This window comes from Oppia nitens, unplaced genomic scaffold, assembly GCF_028296485.1.
Source record: "Oppia nitens isolate AA-2021 unplaced genomic scaffold, nextdenovo-longstitch-racon4-pilon3 scaffold1_pilon_pilon_pilon, whole genome shotgun sequence".
Lineage (NCBI taxonomy): Eukaryota > Metazoa > Arthropoda > Arachnida > Sarcoptiformes > Oppiidae > Oppia > Oppia nitens.
In genome coordinates, this window is record NW_026533199.1 from 6,841,960 (window position 1) to 6,868,063 (window position 26,104).

The 26,104-nt window shown below is 30.1% G+C and overlaps 7 protein-coding genes across 8 annotated transcripts; 2 read left to right on the forward strand and 5 right to left on the reverse strand.

The window, feature by feature from the left end:
• Window positions 1-369: 369 nt before the first annotated feature.
• Window positions 370-2,112, reverse strand: LOC128951962 (endoplasmic reticulum-Golgi intermediate compartment protein 2-like). The gene is made up of 6 exons (XM_054297273.1): window positions 1,863-2,112; window positions 1,687-1,795; window positions 1,570-1,616; window positions 1,129-1,509; window positions 962-1,060; window positions 370-904 (listed from the first exon to the last, which is right to left on the reverse strand). The coding sequence occupies exons 1-6, from the start codon at window positions 1,969-1,971 to the stop codon at window positions 453-455; spliced, it is 1,197 nt and encodes a 398-aa protein (XP_054153248.1). The 5' UTR covers window positions 1,972-2,112; the 3' UTR covers window positions 370-452.
• Window positions 2,113-2,244: 132 nt separating this feature from the next.
• LOC128951957 (dnaJ homolog subfamily C member 2-like) lies at window positions 2,245-4,519 on the reverse strand. Its single transcript, XM_054297267.1, has 6 exons — window positions 4,347-4,519; window positions 4,059-4,277; window positions 3,754-3,997; window positions 2,746-3,689; window positions 2,566-2,676; window positions 2,245-2,490 (listed from the first exon to the last, which is right to left on the reverse strand). The coding sequence occupies exons 1-6, from the start codon at window positions 4,360-4,362 to the stop codon at window positions 2,255-2,257; spliced, it is 1,770 nt and encodes a 589-aa protein (XP_054153242.1). The 5' UTR covers window positions 4,363-4,519; the 3' UTR covers window positions 2,245-2,254.
• A 281-nt stretch (window positions 4,520-4,800) lies between these two features.
• Window positions 4,801-6,176, forward strand: LOC128951961 (GPI mannosyltransferase 1-like). The gene has a single exon (XM_054297272.1). The coding sequence runs from the start codon at window positions 4,899-4,901 to the stop codon at window positions 6,126-6,128; it is 1,230 nt and encodes a 409-aa protein (XP_054153247.1). The 5' UTR covers window positions 4,801-4,898; the 3' UTR covers window positions 6,129-6,176.
• Window positions 6,177-6,493: 317 nt separating this feature from the next.
• Window positions 6,494-7,342, forward strand: LOC128951965 (thymidylate kinase-like). Its single transcript, XM_054297277.1, has 2 exons — window positions 6,494-7,132; window positions 7,206-7,342. Exons 1-2 carry the CDS (start codon window positions 6,608-6,610, stop codon window positions 7,326-7,328), a joined length of 648 nt encoding a protein of 215 aa, XP_054153252.1. The 5' UTR covers window positions 6,494-6,607; the 3' UTR covers window positions 7,329-7,342.
• Window positions 7,343-7,515: 173 nt separating this feature from the next.
• Window positions 7,516-13,394, reverse strand: LOC128951956 (ral GTPase-activating protein subunit beta-like). 2 transcript variants are annotated; one of them, XM_054297265.1, is made up of 13 exons: window positions 11,337-13,394; window positions 11,217-11,276; window positions 10,974-11,113; window positions 10,809-10,903; window positions 10,629-10,745; window positions 10,457-10,561; window positions 10,273-10,362; window positions 9,170-10,070; window positions 8,858-9,104; window positions 8,104-8,779; window positions 7,918-8,047; window positions 7,731-7,847; window positions 7,516-7,669 (listed from the first exon to the last, which is right to left on the reverse strand). In XM_054297265.1, the coding sequence occupies exons 1-13, from the start codon at window positions 13,071-13,073 to the stop codon at window positions 7,558-7,560; spliced, it is 4,527 nt and encodes a 1,508-aa protein (XP_054153240.1). In that variant the 5' UTR covers window positions 13,074-13,394; the 3' UTR covers window positions 7,516-7,557. The 2 variants fall into 2 exon arrangements, with proteins under 2 accessions (XP_054153240.1, XP_054153241.1); XM_054297266.1 differs by lacking the exon at window positions 10,273-10,362.
• A 364-nt stretch (window positions 13,395-13,758) lies between these two features.
• Window positions 13,759-14,794, reverse strand: LOC128951964 (tRNA methyltransferase 10 homolog A-like). Its single transcript, XM_054297276.1, has 2 exons — window positions 13,918-14,794; window positions 13,759-13,858 (listed from the first exon to the last, which is right to left on the reverse strand). Exons 1-2 carry the CDS (start codon window positions 14,675-14,677, stop codon window positions 13,767-13,769), a joined length of 852 nt encoding a protein of 283 aa, XP_054153251.1. The 5' UTR covers window positions 14,678-14,794; the 3' UTR covers window positions 13,759-13,766.
• An 804-nt stretch (window positions 14,795-15,598) lies between these two features.
• Window positions 15,599-24,466, reverse strand: LOC128966444 (type-2 histone deacetylase 1-like). Its single transcript, XM_054313295.1, has 8 exons — window positions 23,070-24,466; window positions 21,255-22,174; window positions 19,967-20,288; window positions 19,160-19,924; window positions 18,620-18,753; window positions 16,109-16,275; window positions 15,790-15,992; window positions 15,599-15,728 (listed from the first exon to the last, which is right to left on the reverse strand). The coding sequence occupies exons 1-8, from the start codon at window positions 23,919-23,921 to the stop codon at window positions 15,666-15,668; spliced, it is 3,426 nt and encodes a 1,141-aa protein (XP_054169270.1). The 5' UTR covers window positions 23,922-24,466; the 3' UTR covers window positions 15,599-15,665.
• Between the last annotated feature and the right edge of the window lie 1,638 nt (window positions 24,467-26,104).

A 26,104-nucleotide genomic window follows, 5' to 3' on the forward strand; every position in this document is an offset into this window, starting at 1 on the left:
TATTCAGAAGTTTTGGGGTATTTCGGTAAATATAAGGGATTTATAATGTTATTAATAATTTATTAAAAAAAACTAATCTAATTTATATTGATTTTATTAATTATGTTAAATAATTGTTTTAGACATTCCTTTAATTAAAATGTAATTTTTCTGATACTATTGCAGTTTTGCGTCCAATAAAAATAAAATTAACTTTAAATCTATCGATGTTTATACTTCTAATGTTTTTATATAATAATAAACATACTGTATATCTACCGGTAATTAGAAAATATCTCAAATTTAATAAACCACTTAATATCACCCAAATATACCTCAATATAATGTATAATAATTATAGAATTGTTATCATTGAAAACTGAGTTATTTATTAAAATTAATAAAAATATCAAAATATATTTACAATAAAATATTTAGCAAATAAATAAAGATCTAAAGTTTGGGAACTAATATCACTGGTTTATACCATTGTTTTGTTGGTTAGATTCGGGTGAATAAAGTAGTGAGAGGTTATCACTCGGAACAGAAAAACCTTCAACCGTTTGGAAGCCTTTGTTGTCAATATCTTTGATCAAAATATTTGATGAAATGTATTTACAGGTGACTATATCGACAATAGTGTTGGCAATACTACTAATTAGACCAGAGATGGCATAAATTCCGCCAACAATACCACACAAACGGATCATAAACTTCCAAATGGGAACATATTCTTCAACAACTTTGGCGCAAATGGCGTCGATATCATACTTGAAGTAAATACCGGGCATTCCATGGCTTCCAGAGCTGTGATCAATTACTCGTTCACTTTCAGTGGTCGAGTATTGATATGTCTTTAGATTCAAATCAGATGTCTGAACATCAGTGGACATCACTTTAACATAATAATTGTATAATTGGGTCCCTGAAGTCAAAACAATTAAATTTAGAATAAATTGTAAGAAACAAATGGATTTAATACTTGATTGTGTGATCTTTTCTTCGCCTTCCAACGGATTTATAATACTCGGAACGTATTCACCGAATGATAATCTTTCGATACGATGACTAAAATTGTATTCTTTAATTAAAAAATAGCAAAAATAGTACTTAATTTCATCAATGATTTGAAGAGTTAATGTATAAGACCTGATTCACTGGTAAACAATGAGATGTGTGCGTGTCCTAAGGGCATCGGTAGGTGTTTGCCGACAGTTATGTGAAAATTTCCTGAAACTTTGTTCACTACAAGAGTTCCGTGAAGACGACATGCATCGGGAGGACCGATTGGCTGGATTTCACGGGAAGGCAAATCGCGATCGTATTTACGTTGACTAATGACATCAGACTTCCACAAGACTTCTTGAAGAGAGTGGTGTTCGTTACGTAAGTAATTGTTAACTTCTCTTATGAGAGTCCACTGCGATCTCTGTGCGGGACTTAACGCAAAGTATGTCTGCTCTTCAACGAGTCGACCATAAGTATAGGCATTGTTAGTGTTAGTCGAGTCCAGGATATCGGCGCCAATGCCTTAAGAATCAGAATAATATATTTAATTAAAATTATGGATCAAATCAATTGATGTCTTACTTTCGCAACTCATGGCAACTGTTATATCAATATTTATATTTAATTTACTGTCGAAATAAATAAAATATATTATAATAATTGTTTTAATTAATTGATTGAGAAATATATAACAAAAACCTATCAAAGTCTGTGTCCACGGAATACAAGAATTTGATTTTTGATTTGAAAAACATTGAAATCTCGAAGACAACCAAAATGACAATTAATATGTAACTCAAGAGTGAGACTAAAACAAACAATAAAATACCAAATAAGTGGTCAACTCTTTTGTGTTGATTGTTATCACTACAGACCAGTTCCGCCGGTTGTCGTCGCTTTAGTGAAGTTGTGGTCAACTTTAGTGAATGCGTCCAATTCGGTGATCGACCGCTGACTCGAAATCAAACGACGAATTAATGTCATCTTTGATTGTCTTAACTGATCTCAAATGCAATCAATTAATTGATGAGTTGTCCACTCGTTTGCCAAATGAAGACAAACACAAACTCTTCATTCAATTGACTGATCATTGAGTTTGAGTGACGACAACAATGACTCATAAATTACGACAAAAAAGTGATTTCAAATCAATTGACAATTATTTTAGAAATCATTTATTTATTAACAAAATTATTCACAAATATTAACATAAAAACCATTTATTTATTTAAGAAATTGTTTGAAAAATTGATTTAAATTTTTTGAATTATTTTTTAGTTTTATGAATAACAGCTTTCGCTTCGTTCTTGGATTTCACTAATTTTACTAAATATTTATATCTTTCGATACAATCAGTTCGCGATCGGTTTGGTATACATTTTGAGATCAGATCCCATCTCTCAGTTCCCAGAGATGAAGGATATGTTTTCATCGCCTGTTCCAAGAGCTGCTGTTCTTCATTATTCCACGGATTAGCATTCAATTCAACGAAAGTACGCGGAGCTGATTATACCAACAAATTAAAGTTTACAGTAATTTACAATTTATCGATAATTTAAAACATCTTTTCATACATACCATCAAACCTCTGACTGGGAGCCGATTCTTCACATTTCTTAGTTTGTTGCGATTCTTCTAATTTTTTGTACGCATTTTTGTTAGTCTCTTCTCTAAGAGTTTGTGATTTATCTGAAACAAAACAATCATTATTTGATGGGAAAAAATTTCGGTAAATAAAATCAATCAATAGTTTTATACCTGTGTTCTGAAGTTCTTTTGCTTTGCTTATAACGTCGCGATGATTGCGAGTCACACCTGAAGTTGATTTATCGGTAACCCATTTAGCAATAACTGCGTATCGATCAGAAGTTCCGGCGGGAAATAATTTGATAGCTTTTATAAGTAGCTGAATGTCATCATAACTCCAGTTCTTCTTTGAGGAACCGGTAGCTGACTGTCCATTCGTCGAGTTTTGTCCTGAAATCAGAACATTTCTTTCGGAATCCAATTTTGAATTCAATGATTCAATTTGTTTATAGAAAAAATTTCTCTTCGATTCTTCACAATCTAATCGTTCAAATTCTTGTCTAAATGTTTGCAATTCTTCTAAATTAAATATTTTAACCATTTTATCAAATTCTTGTAAATAAAAGACACGTTTTTCATCGTTTTCAGCAAAATAGTCAAACTTATCAAACATTGCTTCCAATAGTTTGCGTTCTTTTCTGATTTGTTTTTTAATGGCTTCCTTCTGTTTCTTCTCTTCTTCTCTCTTGGCTTTCAATTGATTTTCTTTTTCTAATTTCTCTAACCTTTCTTTATCTTCTTTTTCCTTTTTGACTCTTTCTTCTTCTAATTGTTTTTGTCTAATTATCTCTTGTTTCGCTAATTTTTGATTTAATTTCCTTTGTTTTTCTTCTTCTTTATATTTACTAATTCTTGGATCGCATTGATAAGCGTTATCCACGAGTTGTCTTAATCGTTGCATTTCTTCCTTTTTCCTCTGAGCTCTGGCAGCTTTGTTCTGCTTCTCCATCCAACGTCTCTCTTCACGATTTTCTCCCTTTTCTTTTTCTTCTTCATCCAAATACGAGTACTCTCTCCACGAATCAAAGTCATACCAAAAGTTATAAAAATTGTTGACATTAGACATATCGGAATCAATAGTTCCCAAATCTGGAACCGGTTGTTTGTTTGACCATCTGTTGACAAAAAAAAATTAATAAATTAAACAATTACTACAATTATAATAAAACTAAACAATACCTCGAATTTAACTTAAAAACTGGTCTAAAAACTTGAATAAAATGAGACTTATTATAGGCATTAACTGATGGTATCTCGTCATCAAAAGTCGGATCAATGCTATCATAAGAACGTCTCTTCACGGGATCGCCTAATATTTCATAACCTCTTGTAATACAAGAATAGTAGTCGAGGTCTAAATCAATAGCTATTCCAGTGGCCGACGATCTCTTGTCGGGATGATGTTTGAGGACAAGTTTGCGATCTATTCGTCACAAAATAAGTTAAAATATCGTTAAATAATTTACAATTCATTCAATACATACAATGTTTCTTAATTTCATCATTGGTTGCAAAGAACCGTTTGGTGATATTGAAAATCTTGTAGTGGTCTTGATTTTTCCAGTCTTTTGGATCCAAACCAATCAAATACTGTTCACTTGTGTCTTGTGATGCAAACAAGCAATTGATATCAATGAGACCCAAACGCTTCAATAGTTTGCTTAACCATTCATCGTAAGCCTCGATCTTAACCAAAGACATCTCTATTGGACACCAATCACATCAATAAGCGTTAAGTCATTTTCATCAACAAAAAAATTAAACAAATAAACCTTTTATGCGAGACATCGTTAAAACTTCTTAATGACAACCAATTGATATAAACAAATACAATCAAATCAAATGTCAATTAAATAAATGAAAACATTTTTATTAAAATATCATATAATTTGGTATTTCATTGAAAAACATTGCATTCATTCAAACAACACATCGAAAGCATGAGTTTTACTCTATTATTGAAGTCATAAATATTGTTATAAATATTGTCTTCAATTTATATGTGTTTGACATTTAGCTAAACATTAAAAACATATTTAACATTAATTTTATATTATATTTTTAAAGATTATATTTATATTATTTTTAATACAATACTAATACAATTTCATTTTTATAAAACTAATATATTTAAACTATTAAATTAATTAAAATTATTTATAATTTAATTTACTGTTAATAACTTTGAAATACGGGTTCATTAATGTATTGAACGTTATTATTGGCAAACATATGATTGAAGTGTTGAAAGTAAATCTATAATACAATAATTCATTTGATTTCAAGTGTTAATTGAATTGAATTGAATTTAATGAAGATTTTTGATGAAAATGTTGAAACCGTTGACAAAATTTGTTAATAATAACTCATTTACTGTTCATTTGTTATATTCATTGATTATAAGACTTTTGTTGATAATATTGAGTGAAATTCAAGACAAAGTGTTGACTTTGAAGTATACGGACATTGATTATCAGGTTTACACCGATGGCTCCCGATATGTCTGGTCGGGTGAATCACCATTCAATAGACTGACCTATCGGTACACACCATTGATTGCCTTTCTTCTGGTACCAAACATAACACTTTTCGGCCAATTCGGCAAAATATTGTTTGCCGTATTGGATGTAATAACGGGAGGATTGATTTATTCAGTTTGTGGCCATTATGTGGACAAACGTCGGGCCAAAATATGTGCGGCCGTATGGCTGTACAATCCATTGCCAGCCATTATATCGACGCGTGGAAGCGCTGAAGCAGTTATCACAACTCTAGTCTTATTAACCCTTAAATGTGTAGTCAATGGCCAACTAGTCTTTGCCGGTCTTGTCTATGGTTTTGCCATTCATTTCAAACTTTATCCAATTATTTATTTTCCGACATTTTATTTATATTTAACTAAAAGTGATAAACTTTGGAAATCTTTGAAACCAAATATAAAGAAAATGACATTTTTTACATTTACTTTAATTGGATTTATTGTTCCCACTTATTGGTCATACCATATGTACGGACAGTTATATCTGGACGAGGGATGGCTCTATCATTTGCATCGCAAGGATCCGCAACACAACTTCAGTCCGTATTTCTATATCTATCATATCATCAAAAGTGAAGACAAACACAAATTGTTGTCTTATATGGCATTCATTCCGCAAATGTTATCCGTTTTATTGTTATCTTTCTATTATTGTCTTAACTCTAAACACAAAACCCAAGATCTCATGTTTGGTATCTTCGCTCAAACAGCTGTTTTCGTGACACTGAATAAAGTGATTACTTCTCAATACTTCTTATGGTATTTCAGTCTTTTGCCGCTCAGTTGGCCATACATTGAATTATCGGCTAAAAAGTGGTTATTTATGCTCATTGTATGGCTCTTAAGTCAGGCTCAATGGCTATTACCGGCCTATTTGTATGAGTTTGAGGACTGGCAGTGTCTTCAATGGGTTTGGACCGCCAGTTGTATGTTTGTGGCCTTAAATTTAGTATTACTTATAACTATTGTTTCAGTTTATAAATGCAGTGATAAAAAGCAAAAGAAAAGAGATTAAATTTTCCGGATTATTGTATTACCAGAAATAATATCTTAAAAAACAATTGTCACAAACATTTTGAATCGTTGACCAAAAATGTATTTTAATTAAGTTATAATTTGATATTTTATTGTGTACTCTATTTATATTAATGACTAAATAGATATTAATTAATATAATTATTTAAATAAATACTTATTATTTTAAATAAATACTTATTATTTTTAATAAATACTTTTACGAATAAAATACTAAAAAACAATTATTAAATTTTCCGCATTTTATGTTATATTTGTTATTATTTTTATCAAAAATAATGTCATTTAATGTTTGTTTATCTCTAATATATATGTATTGTCTTTAATGAAGGTTTTGTTGAAAGCGACTAAATGTATGGCAAATGAATGCAAACATTATTAATGAATACAAAGTTTGGTAAAAATGTTTGAAAAGTAAAATGAATTCTCAATTTTGTTACACTATTTGTCTAACAATTAATGCAAAGACTGGTAATGAGGGGCGCATTGATAGTCTTGGAGGGCATCGACAGAGTCGGCAAAAGTACACAAACTATACGACTTAAGGAAGCACTCGACACAAGACAAGTGACCGCTCAGGTGATGACTTTTCCTAACCGATTGACACCAATCGGCCAAATGATCAATGAATATCTTAAAGGCGACAAACATTTGACTGATGAGGTCATTCATCTGTTGTTTTCTGCTAATCGATGGGAACTGAGAGAAGAGATGTTGCGGTTGTTGTCTTGTGGCACAACTCTGATCGTCGATCGGTACGCCTTCTCCGGTGTCGCCTATTCTGCGGCTAAACCTTCGCTGAACTTTGAATGGTGTCGACAGTCAGATAAAGGTCTTCCGCGACCCGATTCTGTGCTATATTTGACAGCTAATGAAGATATCATTTCATCGAGAAGTGGTTTTGGCGATGAAAGGTATGAAACAAAAGCTTTTCAACAAATAGTTAAACAAAACTATGAAAACCTTAGAGAAGACTATTGGGAAGTATGTCTTGATTTATAACCATTTTATCAAAATGTTTGACTATTTTTTACCTTAAATTATGTCGTATTTTAAGATAATTAATGCCAATAAAAATGGTGACGAAGTACACAAAGAACTTCTGGATTCAGTGTTAAAAACAATTGAAAGAGTGACCAATTCTGGTGATAATAATATCAAGAAATTATGGATCGATTAAAATATTGAGTAAATATTTTCAATAAACTATTTTTTTAAGAAAATAATTTTTATTTTAAGTTTTGATTTTTAAATCGATTGCACAAAAAAATGTTTTCATTTAAAGTTATAAAATACAATAAAAACAGTAAATATATATAAATATAATTCTAAATAAATTAATGTTTTTTCCATTCAGTCAATACATGATATGAATGAATTGGTTATTAATAAATCTAACAAACGTTAAACTATTTCGAAGTAAATAACGAATTGTAAAATTCAGACTCAGGTAACAAAAGTCTATATTTGTTAACAATTTCTTGAATCTTCAGTCTTCTCTTGACATGAGGTGGTTGGAAGCTATTGGTGACAAACAATCAATCAATATAAACATATTTTGTCAAACAGTAATCATATATACCTTTCAGTATCGAGGCGTCGACGTCGGCATACATTCAGAGCTGCCAATCGGACAAATGTACCCAAAATGTGTTTACTGACAACCATACCATCGATTAGGGGTAAAGTGATTGGAGTTCTGTATAAATTGTTAATACAATGTATTTATATATTTTTACAGAAATTGCTTTAATAATATTTAAGCTAACCGTCCTCCCGATCCCTGTAGAATAATCCTGAAAAGTCCGTTCTTTAGCGGATGAATAAGTATAAGGACGAAGTCTTTCCAAAGACTTAGATTAGACTCGACTCCAGTGCCAGTCGTTAAAAGTAAAGAATCTGAAATAAATGATTAATTATTGAAAGAATATATCAATTAATAATAGATTACTAACTGATAGGTAGATCGTAGTGATCGTCAGTGCTTTCCATCCAAAATATAAGTACTTTGACATCACATCCGACGTTATGAAGCAATTGATTTCGAAATTTCCTTCTCAGACTATTTCTTGTCGATTCGTTTTCTGTTATATTCTTCGATGTATTACTTCCATCATCACTAAGACTCGATACAGATCTTGTGTCTAAATGAAAATCTGCAGTAACTCTCTGTTTATAATCGCCATCAAGTGATTGATTGTCTGAATCTTCCGAAAGCGAAGAAAAACTCGACGGTAATACAAAAACTAATTCATGGCTTACATCAGCCCAATAGAGAACATGTCGTTTAGCATCAAATACACAATTCTTTTCGTGATCTTTGACATTACAATCTTGTATTATCTTCCAAGCGGTTGAAATATGTCCCGTCCATCCCGAATGATTCTTAACGTCGACAACAGAACCCAAAGATAATACAAAACTTTTAAATTGATTGTTTGAAATGATTTGTTGTTTAGTGTCGGCAAGTATTTCATCAGCACTTTTCACTCCTTGTTTTATATAATAAACAAATGCCGTATCACTCGTTCGGTTAGAAATTGAGTCAAGAATTTTCAAATTTGACACAAAATCAGCACTTTTGCTGTTCAATGCAATCAATGATGGAATCATTTGACCCATAGGTGCGTCCTTTTATTATTTAAATATAAAATTAATTATTTAATTATTAATTATAAGTGACTTTAAAATTGTGTGATACTATCAAACCTGCAATGTTTCAAATGAAAGGAAACTGAAGTGCGAGAGTATGAGTCTGGCCGCTTCGGTCTCTGTTGATGGCATCGGTTCCTTACACTCTAAGCTTCTGTTAGCTAATGGTATTTTATGAGCCCTTTGTTTCTCATATTTCATATGATTTTCAACTCTTTCAATAAGACTTGTCATAATATCCCGATCCGAACGAAATTCTGGCGATTCGGCAATCATTTTGGTTAGATTTGGGACAAAGCTATCGCTTAATATTTGAAAAAAAAGTTATAATACGTTCAAATCTAAACAAATATTATAAGAAATGCTTACAATTTTGTAGATTTTATTTTATCTAATGATTCAGGAAATTGACGGACTGTTTGGCCCAATATATTAGTCATTGAATCGGGTTTAGGTAGAGGTCGAGCAACCACTTCATTATAAGTTTTCATATTGTGTTTTCGGGACAGTTGTCTAAACGTGAAAGACCAGCAATATTTACCAAATGGAGATCTGATTATACAAACAGTTTGTTTATCATTTGGTTCCAAGATATCCAAAATTGCAATCATTATGAGATTATCGCTAACAAAGTACTTGAACCGATCGCAAGCAGATTCAGGCGATAAATTTTTACCGATTGATAAATATTTCAATAAATTGCATTCATCTAATAAAGTTGAACCTATTATTGATTCCGGTGGGCACGGAGTCGGTGGACAATTATTAAAGTGATTCATAAGTAAAGTGAGCAATGACTCAGCGGCCTCCCTGACCCTCATTGAGGCCGGTTTTAATGGTTTGTCTGCTTTAAAAACAAATCCATTTTTCTTGGACTTTGATCCAGAAATTCCTAATTCGATTACTTCTAATAACATAGAAATACAGTCTTTCTCTCTAAGGAGGTGTGAGTGTTGATGAAACCAAACGGCCAGACATTGATAAGCGGCGACAATAGTGGAATGTAAGTCTTTTGAATGGAATGGCGCCGGCTTTTCGCACTGACTCTCAATAAAAGCATATATCTGTTTAACCGTATCTTTACATTCAAGCAAACAATTCATATGATGTCCATATTTACTATCATTTGATAAATTGATTCGTCCGATAACTGACAGCACTTCGAGTGCAGCCAAAGAAACTTGTGAATCGTATTGACTTTTATCACGACATCGGGCCAACACTTGTCCCACTTGTGACAGCGCCCGACCAAATAAACCCCGAGCTGTGTCTAAATAATAATAAATTTATCATCAAATAGGGATTTATAATTCAGTAATCAATTTAAAAGTATTTCAAGTATTTAATTATAATTTAATTTTAAAATATTGTATTATTAGGATAAATGATTTATATTATTTAAATATCATGCTATTAGTAGAAATTAAGATTTTATATTATAAGCGCATTAATAATCCAAATATTTTTAATACCAGGAATGCCTTTTCCATCGTCTAAATATTGGATATCACTTGACATTAAACTCGATTCACAACTCGTTTGACCAAAAGATAGATTGTGTCCTAAATGAAGTCCCGATGAATCAACTTTTATATACTCTTATAATTTGCCGTTCAATTTATTATAGATAATAACTATTAAAATAAATAAACTAACCGTTCAAAGAGTTTGATCGCATCGATTCAAGACTGCTGTCACTGTTTTCATTTTGATTGAATAATTCATTATTAGAGACATCAGAAACCATTAAAAGAAAACCGCCTAAAAAATATCAATTTTCATAAAATTACAATAAAAATATTGTTATTATAACCGAAATGATAGAAACCTAATATCATTTGAACATTTATTGAGTCGGTTTCACCACAAAGTGCTTGAATTTGAAGATTAATAAGACGAGGACGAAGGGACTGGAATGTTGTCGAAGGGGTCTCACTCAAGGTTTCTGAAACAATCAAATTATTAATATATTTTTATTATACAATAAACCTCATGTATATTACTCTACCTTTAATGGGAAGTTCATTGAAATGCAATGGATATGAAAACAACGATAACAATAATTTAATACACGATCGACGGATTTCAACATCTGGTTTAGTGCTAAATCAGTTCATAAATATTATTATAATTAATAAATCATTCATTAATTGTTTTAATTATTAATAAATACTTTGGCTTCTCTTTAGGGATTAAGTAAATTTCCAACGCTTTTAAATAATGTGGTATTAGTAGACTACCTCCTGGAAGATCCACTTCAAAGATTTTTGTTGAATTTATAAGAATACTTGCTATAAATTGGCGCCGAAAAGTCTAATTATAAATATAATTGTATAGACAAACAAATTTATTAGAAACTAAAATTACAATTTTCACTAAAATTATAATTATTTGTGATAAATAAAATAATAATTACTTCTTTAAGCGATAGTCCAAATTGAAGTGCCAAATGAAATTGTGTTAAATAATTTTTAACCTAAAATTTTTTTTATTTAAATATAAAATTAGTTTATTATTAATGTTTTAATATCATTACCTTTTGAAAGGGTGGATGCGGTTGTTTGTTAAGCATTGTTGATATTTCTTCGTCTGCCTTTTTAAAGCAAAACAGTCGACAGAGTGCCCCAATAGCCTCCGCCTGTCCGGCTTCAAAGCTTTCGGGACCTAATAGTGGTAGAGTCTCAATGAGTAACCGATCAGAAGCTGCAGATTGTTTTCGTTGTAATTCATTTATTTGAGAGAATGATTGACTGCTATTTGAGCGAATCATTTCATTTTCTTTCAGATCGGATCCAAAGAGTGCCGCCTGAAAGAGCCAATCGCCTAATATATCTAATATTGATGTTGACTTTGGTCGAGTTGGTGGCAATATATATTCTGGAACCGTTGGATAAATAATGGTAGGCAAAGGATTGACATTTGGTTCAGCTTTAGTGGTAACCGTGTGTTTTGATGACATTCCTTTGTTTTGTGTTTTATTTATAGTTAATGCGGGAAATGCTGGCTTACGTCGCTCTGGAGGAGTCGGTGGCGGTTGAATGGAACTGATGGCTGAAGACATTGCTAGTGATGTCGACGATTTGTACATCTCTACATCAATCTCTTCAAAAGTAACTGGAATTCCTAAAAATGTATCGACGAGTACTGAAAGTCCTTTCATTGATTTGTAGAAAATATGCGGCAAATTGTTGAGACAGGGATGTTGTCGAGGGTCGACCACATTCTCTGAGGCACAGGCGCTGTGATAAAACCTATCGGTTTTACTAATAATTTCAGGCGAACACAAATCAACGGGATTTCCAATACAATGAAGAAATCGATACCAACATTGTTTAAGTGTCTCTTCATTCATCTCATCTAAAATGACATTTAAATAGTTTTTCTGAAGAGTTGGTGAATTGGCGTTTATATCGTAACTGTTAGGAGACATATGTTTGACTAAACGTAATGTCAAAGAATAGTTGACTCGATTCCAGGTGTCAATCAGTGCCGGTCTGTGTCTCCAACAGCTACTCAAGTGTTGGAATGTCTTCCAGAAGGATGGCGAAGGAAAACAACGACAGCAAGCGATTAACCAAATCTCAAACAAAACATTTATTATACGGTCACTAATTTGAGTACCGATATCATTGGTTTCCACTGGTGGTGATAGTAATGTGTCGTTAATGGCTAATAAAAAAATAAGAAGTGAATCCCAAAATTGTCTGTCCATTAGATTGTGTTCGTCTTGAACTATGTTTTCTATTGTTCGCAATAATCGATGACATAATACTGCCTGACGTTGGATGGCATCCAAAACAACTGCTTCATTGCCAGCGACGGGTCGGGCGATGAATATGTTATAAATGTGTTCTAAGATTTTGCGACAATAGAGGTTCGGGTCGTCTCGGATCGGGAAAGGGATTACCTTGGATTTGGCCAACTGTGGACTCAATGCGTATAACCATTCGCTGTATAGACTGACACAATCGCGGACACAGTCGTGTTGTTCACCTGAAGTCAAGGGTAGTGACAGACCATAACAGATCACTTCCATAATCCAAAGCACATCCCTATCATTCTGGAGAAAATCGTTGTCTTCAGTAGTATTGTTGATGACATTTGTGTTGTTCAACATTTGGGCCAATGGTTTGACACAAGATGTGACCAGAAGTGTGCCATTGATTTGTGGCATTTTGTGCAATACTGAGACCCGACTGGCCTCACACATGTCGACCACCCGAAACACTGACCACTCCGTATACATCGACTTGGATGACGGCATGCCGTTCATTGTGTGACCAATCAATCAACTGATTTAGTGATCAACCAAACTATCGATCAATTGTGGCCACTGTTGACATCCATGTCTTCACATTGTTTTATAATCAATTTGAGCACTCATTTGATTATTTCAATCAATTTGATGAATCACTTGATAAGTGGTATCAATAGATGACATTTAGTTAATTGTTTTCAATAAATATCAATAAAAATCACGTTTTGTTACATTTGTCGTACACTTGAAAGCATATAATAATAATAAATAATAAAATAAATAACAAATTAATTAAAAGTATAACTCATTTGAGTGTTTGTTGTGTTTATATTTCACGTATACAGACGTCAAACATAAATGTGTGGCCAATGTATACAACATTAGACTCATTGATAGGCTTTTAAATGATTACAACTTATGGTAAAAGTAAGGGACGAACAAGTATTACGGTATATACTGTACACTACATTACAGTACATATGTATAACATTATTCAATTAATTATTATTTTCTAAATATATTTATATTATATTTATCATACGGTAATAGACATTAATTTAATATAATTTATTATATATAGTAGTAATATACTGTTAATAGGGTTGCATATTATAAAAATATTTTTATTATTTACTTTAAAGATAATATATGAGATAAAAATAGTGTTTAACTTTATTATTAAATGATAATTGAATAATAAAACAAATATTATTTTAATTTCCTTAAAGGTATGACTTTATTGAAGATTTGGGTCCAATCAAGTAACGAACCATTGGATGCCAACAACATTATCTCAAACACTGTAATCAAATATATTAATAATAATGTGATAAATAAATTGTCGGACAATAAAACAAACCATGATTTACAGCGAGAACTCTTCTTTGAGACATTTCTATGTATTCATCGATAGGAAGTCTTCCAGTTTTACACGACTTCTCGACTGCTAATCGATGACAAAGTCCTTTATGTCGGTTGTGATCAACTAAACCGCCGATTATAAAGACGAAATCATTGGCGTCACAGATAACTTTGGGATCGGGTATTGTATGCTCTGAATCACTCGTCATATAAATTACTTTAGTTTGTTTGTCATCAAACACTTGTGTCCAATGTTTGTCGAGACAAATAGCGTCCCAATTGGTAAATCCCGGTTGACTTTTCTCAAATACTTCTTTAATTTTTGAAGTAATGGATGTAATGTATAGTTGTGTCGGTGATGAAGAGTGTCTATTAACAGCATAACAGCGACCAATCTGTTTAACCAACTTCTTCATGTCTCTCTCATCCATATATTGCTCGAAATGACAATCAATACAAATGCAAACTTTACAGTTGGATGAAGACATTGGTATCAATTGTTTCTTAACGACAACTCTGTTGATTTCAACGCCTTCTTCCCTTAATTTTTTTATTTTCATTTTTTTCTTTTCCTTTTCTTTTTTCCTCATTTCAGGTCTCGATTCTAACCATTTCTGTTGTTTAATCAATCGTTTCATTTTTCTCTTCGATAACTTAGGTGTTGTTGATTCATCAATTTGGACACCAATTGGCGGATCAGATATCTGTGCATCACTTTGATTGGACTCATTATCGACGTGAAGAAAATTTGTTGACATTTGTTTTGATTTACTTTTATAATCACCGATTGGTCACTAAATGTGTATCAAATGTGTTGACAAAAATCATATGTTTTGTCGTTATTTTCTATTCATATAATATTCATCACATGTTTTCAAATTAAAGTGTTTTTGTATTCAATATTTATTTATTATACAAATTGTATTATAAAAACATTAGTTTTCATTTGAAAACATACATTACGTTAGAAGTTATGTGTTATTAAGTGATATCTCTGTTTACTATAAGATTGATTATTCAACTGATGCGGTGATAATTTAGTGATCCTATAAACTAAACTATCATTTGAATAATTAAGTCAATAGTCAGTAAATTTAATGAATTTTAAAGCAGTCGTACCATTGATTATCAATTTATTGCTAACATTTTAACACCTTTTTATAGGACACTCCAAACTGGTCTCTAACAAGACGGACAACTTTTTTTACAAATTATTTCGACAATAATCCAGTTTTGAAATAAATTATAAGCAAACAAATAAAATAATTTATACAATTATTTTTTATAGTTAACATTTTTTTTATTAATACAAATTCTTGTCATTTTTTCATAAAAATTAATTTTAATGACATTAATATTTAAAACGATATAATATTTTAATTAATAATAATTATATGGAATGATAACCAATTGAATAATTATTTTAAACTTTAAATAAACAATCTAATAATATCAATAATATTAATAATAATAAAATATAATAATGTGATGTATAATTTAAAAAATAAAATGATAGTTATAATGATACGTATAGTAAATACGATTATAATTATAAAAGGCACTGATTATTGAGAATCTGTAATATTTAATAATAATAACAATTACATCAATAGCCTAATCACAGTTAGCTATATGTTTGTTGGGGACGGAATCGACATATCTTAAAGTTATTATAATAGATGTATATATTGTATATATATATATAGCTTAATTTGTTATGTATTATAGATGTCATTATTGATTAATTTATTCATTATTTTCTTCGGCAATCGTTTGAAGCTCTTTATTAGGTTTGACTCTGGGATATAACTGTAAATAATAATAATAATTAAGATGGATATACACTAAAATTTTAACGTTAATGTCATACTCCGAGCAAATTTCTGGGTACATATCCTTCCAGGTGCTCATTATTGGTAGCCCACCACCACTCCCGTTCCTGTTCATCGCCTTTCCTCAGTATGACTACCATATCTCCATCTTTAAAGCTGAGTTCGTCAGCATTTTGTGACTCATACTCATAAACACCAAACACTTGTCCGTTGTTGAGAACTCCCAGTTTCTCTTGAATTCCTGTTTCAAACACATCAACGCATCAAATATTAATTGAAAACAAATAAATGAGAAAAACTAACGAACAGTTGTCTTCTTAAAACCCAAGGGTAATAAAATTTAGTTAATAGACTAACCGTAAAGATATTGAGAGCAACCGTCAAAACCTTCCTCTTCCTCTTCACATTTTTCTGCAGCAGTTTCTTCATCAGACAAAGTGGTGGCAAAAATACAGGCGCCTCTCTCTACTAGAAACTTGACCATGGCCAAATTATTACATGATGCAGCACAATGCAATGGTGTCCTAATTTTTAAATACATCAAACAATTAAATTGCAATAATATAAATATATAAATTTAAAATATAAAAATTTCTAATCATCAATGTCATTTATTTTATTTAAAAAATATATTTCTGAAAATCTAGTATATTATGAATTTCTTAGAATTTCAATGTATTATGAAAATTTTGAGATATTGTACCTCCCTGTGCTAACCTACCGATCCTTTATATTGTACATCGAAAGTTCTTATGCTGTATGAGTTATACAGTAGTTATTCATATAATAAATTAAACTAAATCCCAATAAACAGTAGTTGAAAATAAAATATTTGTTATATTTGTTAGTTTTTAAATATCTCTATAAATTAGTTTCATGTATTTTGTTACTGCAAATACCCTATAAACTATAAATGACATATTACATAATATATACTATATATTACTTAATATATTAATAATAAAAAAGAAATTTAAAGTTTTATTTAAAAATTGCAATAATTTATAAAAATATGTATATTAATTATAATACAATGGTATCAAATGCCAAATTATTTAAATAAAAATAACTATCTTTTATCCAAAACAATAAATAAAGCTTACATGTAAAGTACAAATACATTATGCACAGTATATGCATATTAATATTACAATTAAATGTAAAAATGATAATTATGTTAAATATTTAAATTCAAAAATTAAAGCTTTTAATAATATTATTCTATAAAAATATATATTAAACGAAAGTTCAATTTTAAGGAAAATACAGTATTTTTTACTTTTGAATGAAATTTAAAGAGCATTGAAAAGGAAATAAATAATGAGTCGGAAAATAGAGTTTTATTTCGTGTGAATTAATTATTTTTTCAATTTAATGCTAAAAATTACTTTTATTTTCAAACACATTTAGCGCCATATCTGTATAAATACTAAACATAAGACTACAATAATAGGAAAATTCACTTCCCTTTAGTTGATCTCTTTGATGATAATGAATGTCAGCGCAAAAATTAAAAGGATATTCACAAATATTTACACAATTCAACACTTATTAAAATACGGTAACTGGCAATACTAGCTTACAATTAAATATTTAACTTAAAAAACAAATTGTATTTAACCGATTTTTCTAAATTATAAATAAAAATCCTGGTTTATAAATATAAAAAATGTAAATTAAATAAATTACCAAATCATTAAATTTTTTAATATGCATTATAAATCTTTATAAATTAGAAAACAGTATTAAATGTTTAAATCAATCAAAAGTTATCAAGGTAGTTATCATGTATATAGTATAAAGAAGGTAATGTCATTAATTGTATATAATATATAAAATATATATCATTTTAATCCGTATGAATTTTATAGTGAATATACGACTTTAATACTATAATTTTGCTAAATTTCAGATCAACTTAAATATATTTTATATTTTATAAATGTTAGCAATAAATTTGAAAAAATCTTGGTTTATATGGTTTAAAGAAATAGTAAACAATTGATACAAAGCGTAGAAAAATGTATTAAAATTTTTCAAAATACGCTTTTTATGTACAAAACAATGTTCACAAAGATAAGACAATGTCCATAGGAGTCTAGTTATATAACTATTGTATAATAAATAGTACAATATATAAATTAAATTGAATCATTCATAAAGTAATAAATTTGTGTACAAAATAGCAAAGTGTAGCAAAAACGATGAAAGCAATACTACTGTATATTATTATTATATATATATAATTTATATTATACAGTATATACTATATACTGTATTAGTGGTGTTTCATAGCAATAGTTTGGATATAATATATGAATGCCATATACAATGTATATAATGTTTGAGCCAACAGTTTGAGACAATTTAATGAATCGAAAGACACTCGACTGCAATACACATAAATTATATACATTTTTAACGCAAACGCTTTTTGGACAATAAATGACTTTTTGATAACTGAACCGCTATTTACTAGTAATAGTGGTTTCAAATAAAACATTTATTTATTTCAATCATTTTTCGGACCATCAGTTCCCCATAAGTGTAGCTGTCTATAGCGTTAGCAAACAAATGCAATGTCGATGTGATCTAACTTTTCGACACAACGTTTCTCCTAATTAATGACTTTCCTGTTTTTGTTAGTTTCTTTCTCTCAACAATTGGTGACAAATAAATAGTAAGTTTACATTAATCTCTTTGATTAACTAGATTTCAAATAGTTTAAAATGTATATTTCAATAAATTTCTAATTTTTCATTGAATTAATTAAAGTGGTTAACGATAAAAGATATATCAACAGAGATAAAAGTTAGCTTTAAATGAGTACAACAAAAATAATAGAAATAGTGTTTTTGTTAGACATACCATCCATCGCTGTCCTGTGCATTGACATCACATCCATTGTCGACAAGATATATAACAATATCTAAATGACCGGCGCATATGGCGTTATGCAGTGCTGTTATGCCCTCGTCATTAGCAGCACTAGGATTTGGCACCTGTATGTTAATACAACATAACTTATGTCAGTATATATTTAATTATAAATAAATTCAGACAACATATTAAATATTCTGTGTGTAGGAATTGAGTGACAGTTAAGTTGATTATCTAAATGGAAATCTTCATACATAAGCAACACAAACAAACAGCTCTTTAACACAATTTCCTAATAAATAACTGATTTTTAAACGAGAAATTTATGTTTTCATCTATAAGTTAATTTAAGTGACAAACAAATGGATTGAATCTCATTTTACTCATTTAGTTATTACTGCATCAAATAAACATTAGTTTAACGCAAAACATTAAATTAGACTATTATTAGTGATTTTCATTAACTTTAAGATTAACGGTCAGTCATAAAGTGATGTATTTATTGTCATATAAATAGTAAAAACATACTTCTTTGGCAGTTCTCTTGACGAGTTCGAGTTCACCCTCGAGTGCGGCATCCAATAGAAGCGCCAGAGGATCAAAGCTAACTCTTCGTGACACAAGTGGATGCTTTCCATTGCAAGAGCTATTAGTGTCCTCTTTGCGATCCAATTGTTGACATTTGAGGTTCCCTTTGACTCTCTTAGAGCCGATAATATTGGTTACAGACTTATGGCTTTGCAGAACATCTTCAGAATTCGCAGTTTCCGTACAATTATAGTCTTTGTTAGAGATGTTGCTCTCAATCATCGCATTAACGTCTAATCCCTGGCGAATGGTCTCCTCTTTCACATCATTGAGCGGTTGATCTTTGATTAGATTTATATCACTTTCTTGGTCTTTGTCGACAAGTTTATCTAATTTGGTTTGCGTTAAATCGCTTTGAATTTTGTTTGTTATGGCATTCATATGCTTTGAATTGTCTTTAATCAAATCACAAGACAATTGTTGCGATGACTTTACATCTGACTGTGTTTTCATTATCTCTTCACAATTCAACTCCAAGTCAATTGATTTTGTCGTCTCAATGGATACTTGAAGAGCCAATTCCTTCTCGATTTCATTATTTGCCACAACTGGACGTCTCTTATCTTTGTGCCAATCATTTGATAAATTATTTATATTTTTATTGTTGTTTGATATGTTAGTCACAGTTGTGTTAATACTTTTATCATTATTAAGAACAGAGTTTTTCTTTAAACTGAAAGTATTTTCATTTTCATCACTTTTGGAATGAAATGAATTATAATTATCAGAATTATTAGATTTTTTTGTGGTTATCATTGATTTCATGTCATTATTATTTTGTGAAGATAATGAAGAAGATAGTGAAGATAAAGACGAAAGTGTATCAATGGTTGTCGTCTGAGAGACCGTCGATCCGTTCAAATGACAACCATCTGTGATCTCGTTTGATGAGTGATGTGTTTGTTCACTGGTATTATGGTTAGCATAAGATTGGTTCTTATCCTCATAGGAATGGAGAATCAATTGGTTTGGTTGTTGGCAATGGTGTGGCAGCTGTTCATTCATTAATCCTAACTTACCATTCATCGAGCTATATGTCTTGTGAATGGCCAGTGATGTCATAGGAAGTCTAATAAAAACACAAAAACATTATAATTGTAATAATAATAATATTTGTTTCATTATATTTTTAAATATATTAACTCTTAAATCATAAATCATTTTTATATCGCATTCGGCGTTATTAAAAAAAATATTCAAAAATAAAAAACTTTAAAACAACGGAAAAAGCAATTGCTTGGCATTTGAAATATATTATAATTTAAACGGTTATAAATGATATTGATTATTCTATACATACTACAGTTATGTCATAAAATATTACATTATTGAAAATGCTTTTTCATAATATATATCAAAAATATAACAAAATTGATGAAATAACTATTCATAAATATTTTTAAAAATAGTAAACTTTTTTCACATTTTATGTCGCGTACTATTACATTAATGTAAAAATCATAAAATATACTGTATATACGATAACAGAAATCAATATTTGATTGATTGATAAATAAGAAAATGTGATTAAAATTTCAATAAATTGTTTTATAGTATACCCATTAATATTGATAGTAAGTTAAATCAAATTCATATAAACTATTGCTTAATACAAATGTAATTGCGATTATGTCTAATTGTTATATTCACAAATAAAATACTGTATCTATTAACTATAATATCACATTATGTAGTGTAATAATATTAAGCTATATTTAATCACTCATGAATTTATATATTTTGTAACTAAAAACTTAAACATAAATCATTTCAATGTTTCAGATGTATAACATTTGAAAAAACATTTCAGTGATAAATAATTAATCAAACTATGAAATAACAAAACATTTGTAAAATTATAACAAATGTAAGATTTTAATCAAGAATATTATTAATAACTTGTCTAATAATAATAATAAAGTGCTATATTTTGTATTAATATTTAAATAAAATAATAATAAAACTATTATTATTTAAAGAATAACAACTATTAGTTCAATAGTACAGTAGTTTATAATAGATGTAATATACATACCTATTATAGCCAGTATTAGATGGATTTATTGTAGCTTTAGTAGTATTGGTCAATAAATTGTATGGTATTTTGTTGTTATATTTTGTATGTAATGAATAAGCATTGACATCAATTGTGTCGTTATATATTTGAGCATTAGATAAATGATTTGGTGTTTGACGGGGTGGTGGTGTTGGTTTCACCGGTACCGACGGCTTAGGGGGTACTACTGGTTTAGGTTTGGTATTTGGTGGCACTTTAGATAAACTACTAATATGTTGTTGTGATTGACTTTTTATTTGGGTATTTGTTGGCACTGATTGGCTATGAATCACATTTTGGTTTAAATTCAATGAATTAGTTAGTGTTTTATGATTATTATGATTATTATTATTAATAATATGAATATTTTGTTTAATTGATTTGTTATTTATCAATGAACTACTATTTGAATCATTGTTTTTAATAGTGTTAATCATATTTAAATTGACATTTTGGTAGGGATGTTGTGTTGAATTACTGTTATTCATATTATTGTGCATTTGTTGTAATTTGTAAGCAGTTATGCCGTTAATGTTTGGTATGGATGCCCGATCTGATGAACCACTACTTCCTGATGGTGACGGTCTCTCCTCTAATGTTGAACTCATATTGCCTGTCATAGGCTTTGTATTATTAATGTTCGTAATGATAGACACATTACTATTATTGTGATTATTATTATTATTATCGTTATTTAAAAAACTGTTTGCATCGCTTCTATCATTTTGTTGAATCGTTGAAACACTTAACTGATTTGCCACCAAACTTTCATTAAGTCGATAATGTGATTGTTGTTGTAGTTGTCTTATACCAAATTTTGTATTATATGGTAATGTTTGATATTTCGGATCCAATTTGCAACCAATAAAATCTTTATTGACATTAATATGTGATTCAAACTAAACATATAAATAAATAGAAAATATTTAATATATATATACATAAAGAAATCTATTGGCATTGTATAGTATACAGGTATATAAGATACACTAATTTTCTCATTATATAAATATTTTTTAATTTTATAATCTATAAACAATTACAAAAAATATTGAATTACTCAAATAAATGGACAATAATTGTATATATCTTTAACCTTTCGCATCCTAACACATGAAAGTTATCTCAGTTAACCCCCAGTATTGATAAAGTAAAGTTTGACCAACAAGTCATTAAATAACATTTTATTAAAAATAAGTGTCAACTAAACTAAACTCAATCATGTAATTGTAAAAAGATATTTATTTATCGACAAAAATTAAACCAAATATCTTAATTATAGCTTAAATTTATAAATATTTTTTATCCTAATCAGTGCTATTTTCACGGTATAGTCTATACTATAGTCCATATGATCATTGGATACATAAAATTTACATCAATTTATTAAAATCGTTATTAAATAAATTAATATATTATTTAGTAGTTGCTTATTATCTCAAAGACAATATTTTAATTAAATGACTATAATATACAACAACATAAGCCCACACATCACACATACATACACACAGTTATGACACCTAAATTGTCAAACGTATAATAAGGTGTATCCGTTATAATAAACTATTTAATAAACAGCATTGAAAATAATACAAATTTGTCTCTCATTGCCACAACTTTTATAGTAAAAGTATACTTTTCATACAAATATAATGATTATATAAAAAATGTATGCAATTGTGTAATACTATAATAAAAGAGAGTTTGTTTGGTGTCCTACTAATGACTATCTAATTATATTTAATGTCATATTATATGATATGTAATGCAATGTTAATGATTGGTAAATACCTCATTGTTATGGATCCGTTGTGTTTGATCCCTAAGCACAGGCTCGACAGCGGCAATATTCATGTGTGCACTCATTGGTCTTAATGTATTGACTGCATTATGTCGATGTCCAGTGTGACCAACTGAACTCCTCAACAATCCATTGTGAAGGAGTAACTCATTTTCATCTAATCCACAACTATTGGCACGAATTATGTTTGAGTGCATCTGTTGAGACAATTGCTGATTGATTTGTCTTTTTCTGGCTAATCGTTGTTGTAATTCACTGATCCTCATATCCACTCTAATCATATCTGATTGTCTTTGTGTGAGAAGACCCCTCTTGAGCATCAATTGATGACCATTTTGTTCACTTAATTTACTTCTGTAGAGTAACTCTTGTTTAAGTTTGTCTAACTCGACGGTGTGTTTGGCATTAGTGAGTGCATTGATATGATAACTGTTGGAAGTGTTGCCATTAGTTAGTTCATCCAATTGTCTGGTAAGTGCATCAACTTTGGTCAACGCAACCGATAACTCCTTTTCTTTTTCATTAAATAAGGAGCGAATCGATTCCAGTTCTGAACAGATGTTAGCATTGGTTGATCTTTGCTTCAATACCTGTGCTTTCAAAGCATTTAATTGTCTTAATTTGAGCTCTTGTTGAGTGACCGACTCTTTGAGACGCTGGACATTGCGATCGTATTCATGAATGGCATGATTGAGGTGTTGATCACTCTTCAAAAGTTTGAGTCTCTGTTCGCCATTGATTATCATCTGATGAGTTGATTCAATGGTCTGTTGTTGTCTAAGAGCTAATTCCCGCAACTCATACAAACTCATGGCTTCATGTGGTTGAGCCATAACTGCCATTAAATGACACAAACACCACAACACCGTTGTTTAAACTAAAGGTTGTCTCCCGTAATGTTATTGTAAGCACTGGTAAAACAGGTATAAGTCGTATGAGTGTTGGTGTCGACGAAAGCCATTGCAAACACTACACCACTTGTTCACTACCTTTGGATTCACTTTTCAGGTCAAACCACGTATTGAATATCACCTTAAAGTTGTTTCAAACATTTATTACAACAATTAGTACCCGATTGTGGTCACTGATCGATAATAAAAGGTCCGAAACAGTGGTCGGACACACATTGTTTGACATCAAATCTTTGATAAGTTTGTTCACTGTTTGAATGTTTGAACGGCAATGCAATGCATTCACACAATGCATGCTATGCTATGCATAGTATTACCAGTTGTGACAACACATACAACAACTGGTAGTACACAACACAACACAACACTACACATACCGTACAGACTCTGGCAGTTGTGGCTTCAATTGGCAGCACTGACTCTCCCAGTGTCTCCCTATAGCTCCCTCATTGCTCTTTCTCTCCCTCTCTTTAGTAATAGTCTGTCGACGCACTGGTAGTACAACGAAATGTAAGCTTTGGTATGAATTGTATGCCAACCCCTGTTCTGTTGAAAATTGGGTAAAATCTATATAATGTTTTCCTTGGAAACGGACAGCCAATCACTTTTGGCAAAACAGTTGAGAGACGATAGTTAGTCACAAAAATTATTGAAATACCAAATATTATTGCATTATTATTATCATCGAAAGCTAAAACAGGGGTCGACTCGCTTTTTTAAACAGGACTGGCAGGTACTTAGTATTATATACATACATACAAAGTCGGGTCACTGCAGACACAAACGCCAGTCCCGCTCACCCATCAGTGTTATGCTGTCAGGTATTACCAGAATTTGCTTTCGGCTAATAAACTTAACAGTCAGGTATGGTATGACATATCTAACACATTGGCCTTACAAACACTCAGACCTTTTCCTAATTACGGCCACACCATCAGCTCACTGTCCACAGGCATTATTGCCAGTGATGTCGATCATGGAGAGCATCCATCGCAAAGCACCTGCACTTTTAGGCACTCGTCTCCAGATTTTAATTATTTAAAAAAAGATTTCAATAAATAAATGCAATATATTTTATTTGTTGTTAACTAAATCTGTTATTTTTCATTGAATTTTTGTTTTAAACAACTGAAATATATTTGTTTAGAAATTGATTTAATTTTTAGAAATGGTTTATGCAATGCACGCATTCAGACATATGACATGAAAAATAAATTAATGAATAGTCACACAAATAAAATCACATTAAGTAATACCGTATATAAAAAAATTATTTGAATGGAAATCAATAATTTAATAGTTATTGAATTGTAAACATTTTTTTAATAGGAAAGACATTTTCCTTCTCATGTTTTTCCTATTCATTAGTTTTTAATGATTTTGATATTTGTTTTGTTGAAAAGAGAGGTAAGTCAGCAATGAAAAGGCCAGACTAACTACTGGTGAGGACTCGAGTCCATACCAGTGCTCATCGAAGTCATCAAAACATCTATCAAACTCTTGTATTCTTGTATTTCAAGCCAAACGACCTTCAAATTGAATACAAGTCCTACAAGTGCTCACTATTTTCTTAACCGACACATGAAGTACAGTACATAACTTACAAGTGAACCAACACTTAGATTAAAAGCAATGGTTTGACTTGTTTTCAAATTCAATCAATTGGTTACCTCTAATCAAATCATCTTTTTCTATGCTCTCTATAACATAAATGTCTCACAAATATTGGTTTCTAATATAAAGTTAATATATAATTCAATAAATATATATTAATGCTTTTAGAAAATTTGATTTTAAATAATTTATTATATTTTAAAATAATTCAAATAACTCGTTCATATTGTAACTACAGTACTTAAGTTTTTGTTTTTTTTGCTAAGAAAATGTATCACTATGTAATTGAATTTGAATTTTCAATAATATATCTATATTTCAATTTAATTATTATGCTTAAGTCTAACAAAAATGATAATTCAACCAAAAATGCTTAATATCCTTATTTCTCAAATAGCATAATTCATAACTTATAGTTTACAAAGTTTAATCCAAGTTCAAGTAAAAAATTTAAAAAAATTAGGGTTTAAACACCCCGGGGTCTTTTTACCGTATTATAC

Coding starts and splice junctions, on each gene's coding strand:
- LOC128951961 (XM_054297272.1), top strand. CDS start 4,899: ATGAAAATGTTGAAACCGTTGACAAAATTTGTTAATAATAACTCATTT.
- LOC128951962 (XM_054297273.1), bottom strand. CDS start 1,971: ATGACATTAATTCGTCGTTTGATTTCGAGTCAGCGGTCGATCACCGAA. Junction 1,796..1,862: donor GACGACAACCGGCGGAACTG/GTCTGTAGTGAT, acceptor TGTTTGTTTTAG/TCTCACTCTTGAGTTACATA. Junction 1,510..1,569: donor AGTTGCCATGAGTTGCGAAA/GTAAGACATCAA, acceptor CTGATTCTTAAG/GCATTGGCGCCGATATCCTG.
- LOC128951957 (XM_054297267.1), bottom strand. Junction 3,998..4,058: donor TGATGAAATTAAGAAACATT/GTATGTATTGAA, acceptor TGTGACGAATAG/ATCGCAAACTTGTCCTCAAA. Junction 2,491..2,565: donor TCCCAGTCAGAGGTTTGATG/GTATGTATGAAA, acceptor TGGTATAATCAG/CTCCGCGTACTTTCGTTGAA.
- LOC128951956 (XM_054297265.1), bottom strand. CDS start 13,073: ATGAACGGCATGCCGTCATCCAAGTCGATGTATACGGAGTGGTCAGTG. Junction 8,780..8,857: donor TTTCATTTGAAACATTGCAG/GTTTGATAGTAT, acceptor AAATAATAAAAG/GACGCACCTATGGGTCAAAT. Junction 7,848..7,917: donor CTACAGGGATCGGGAGGACG/GTTAGCTTAAAT, acceptor CAATTTATACAG/AACTCCAATCACTTTACCCC.
- LOC128966444 (XM_054313295.1), bottom strand. CDS start 23,921: ATGGCAGTTATGGCTCAACCACATGAAGCCATGAGTTTGTATGAGTTG. Junction 20,289..21,254: donor TCTAATACTGGCTATAATAG/GTATGTATATTA, acceptor TGTTTTTATTAG/ACTTCCTATGACATCACTGG. Junction 16,276..18,619: donor GCACAGGACAGCGATGGATG/GTATGTCTAACA, acceptor TTTAAAAATTAG/GACACCATTGCATTGTGCTG.
- LOC128951965 (XM_054297277.1), top strand. CDS start 6,608: ATGCAAAGACTGGTAATGAGGGGCGCATTGATAGTCTTGGAGGGCATC. Junction 7,133..7,205: donor TTAGAGAAGACTATTGGGAA/GTATGTCTTGAT, acceptor TCGTATTTTAAG/ATAATTAATGCCAATAAAAA.
- LOC128951964 (XM_054297276.1), bottom strand. CDS start 14,677: ATGTCAACAAATTTTCTTCACGTCGATAATGAGTCCAATCAAAGTGAT. Junction 13,859..13,917: donor AGTTCTCGCTGTAAATCATG/GTTTGTTTTATT, acceptor ATTTGATTACAG/TGTTTGAGATAATGTTGTTG.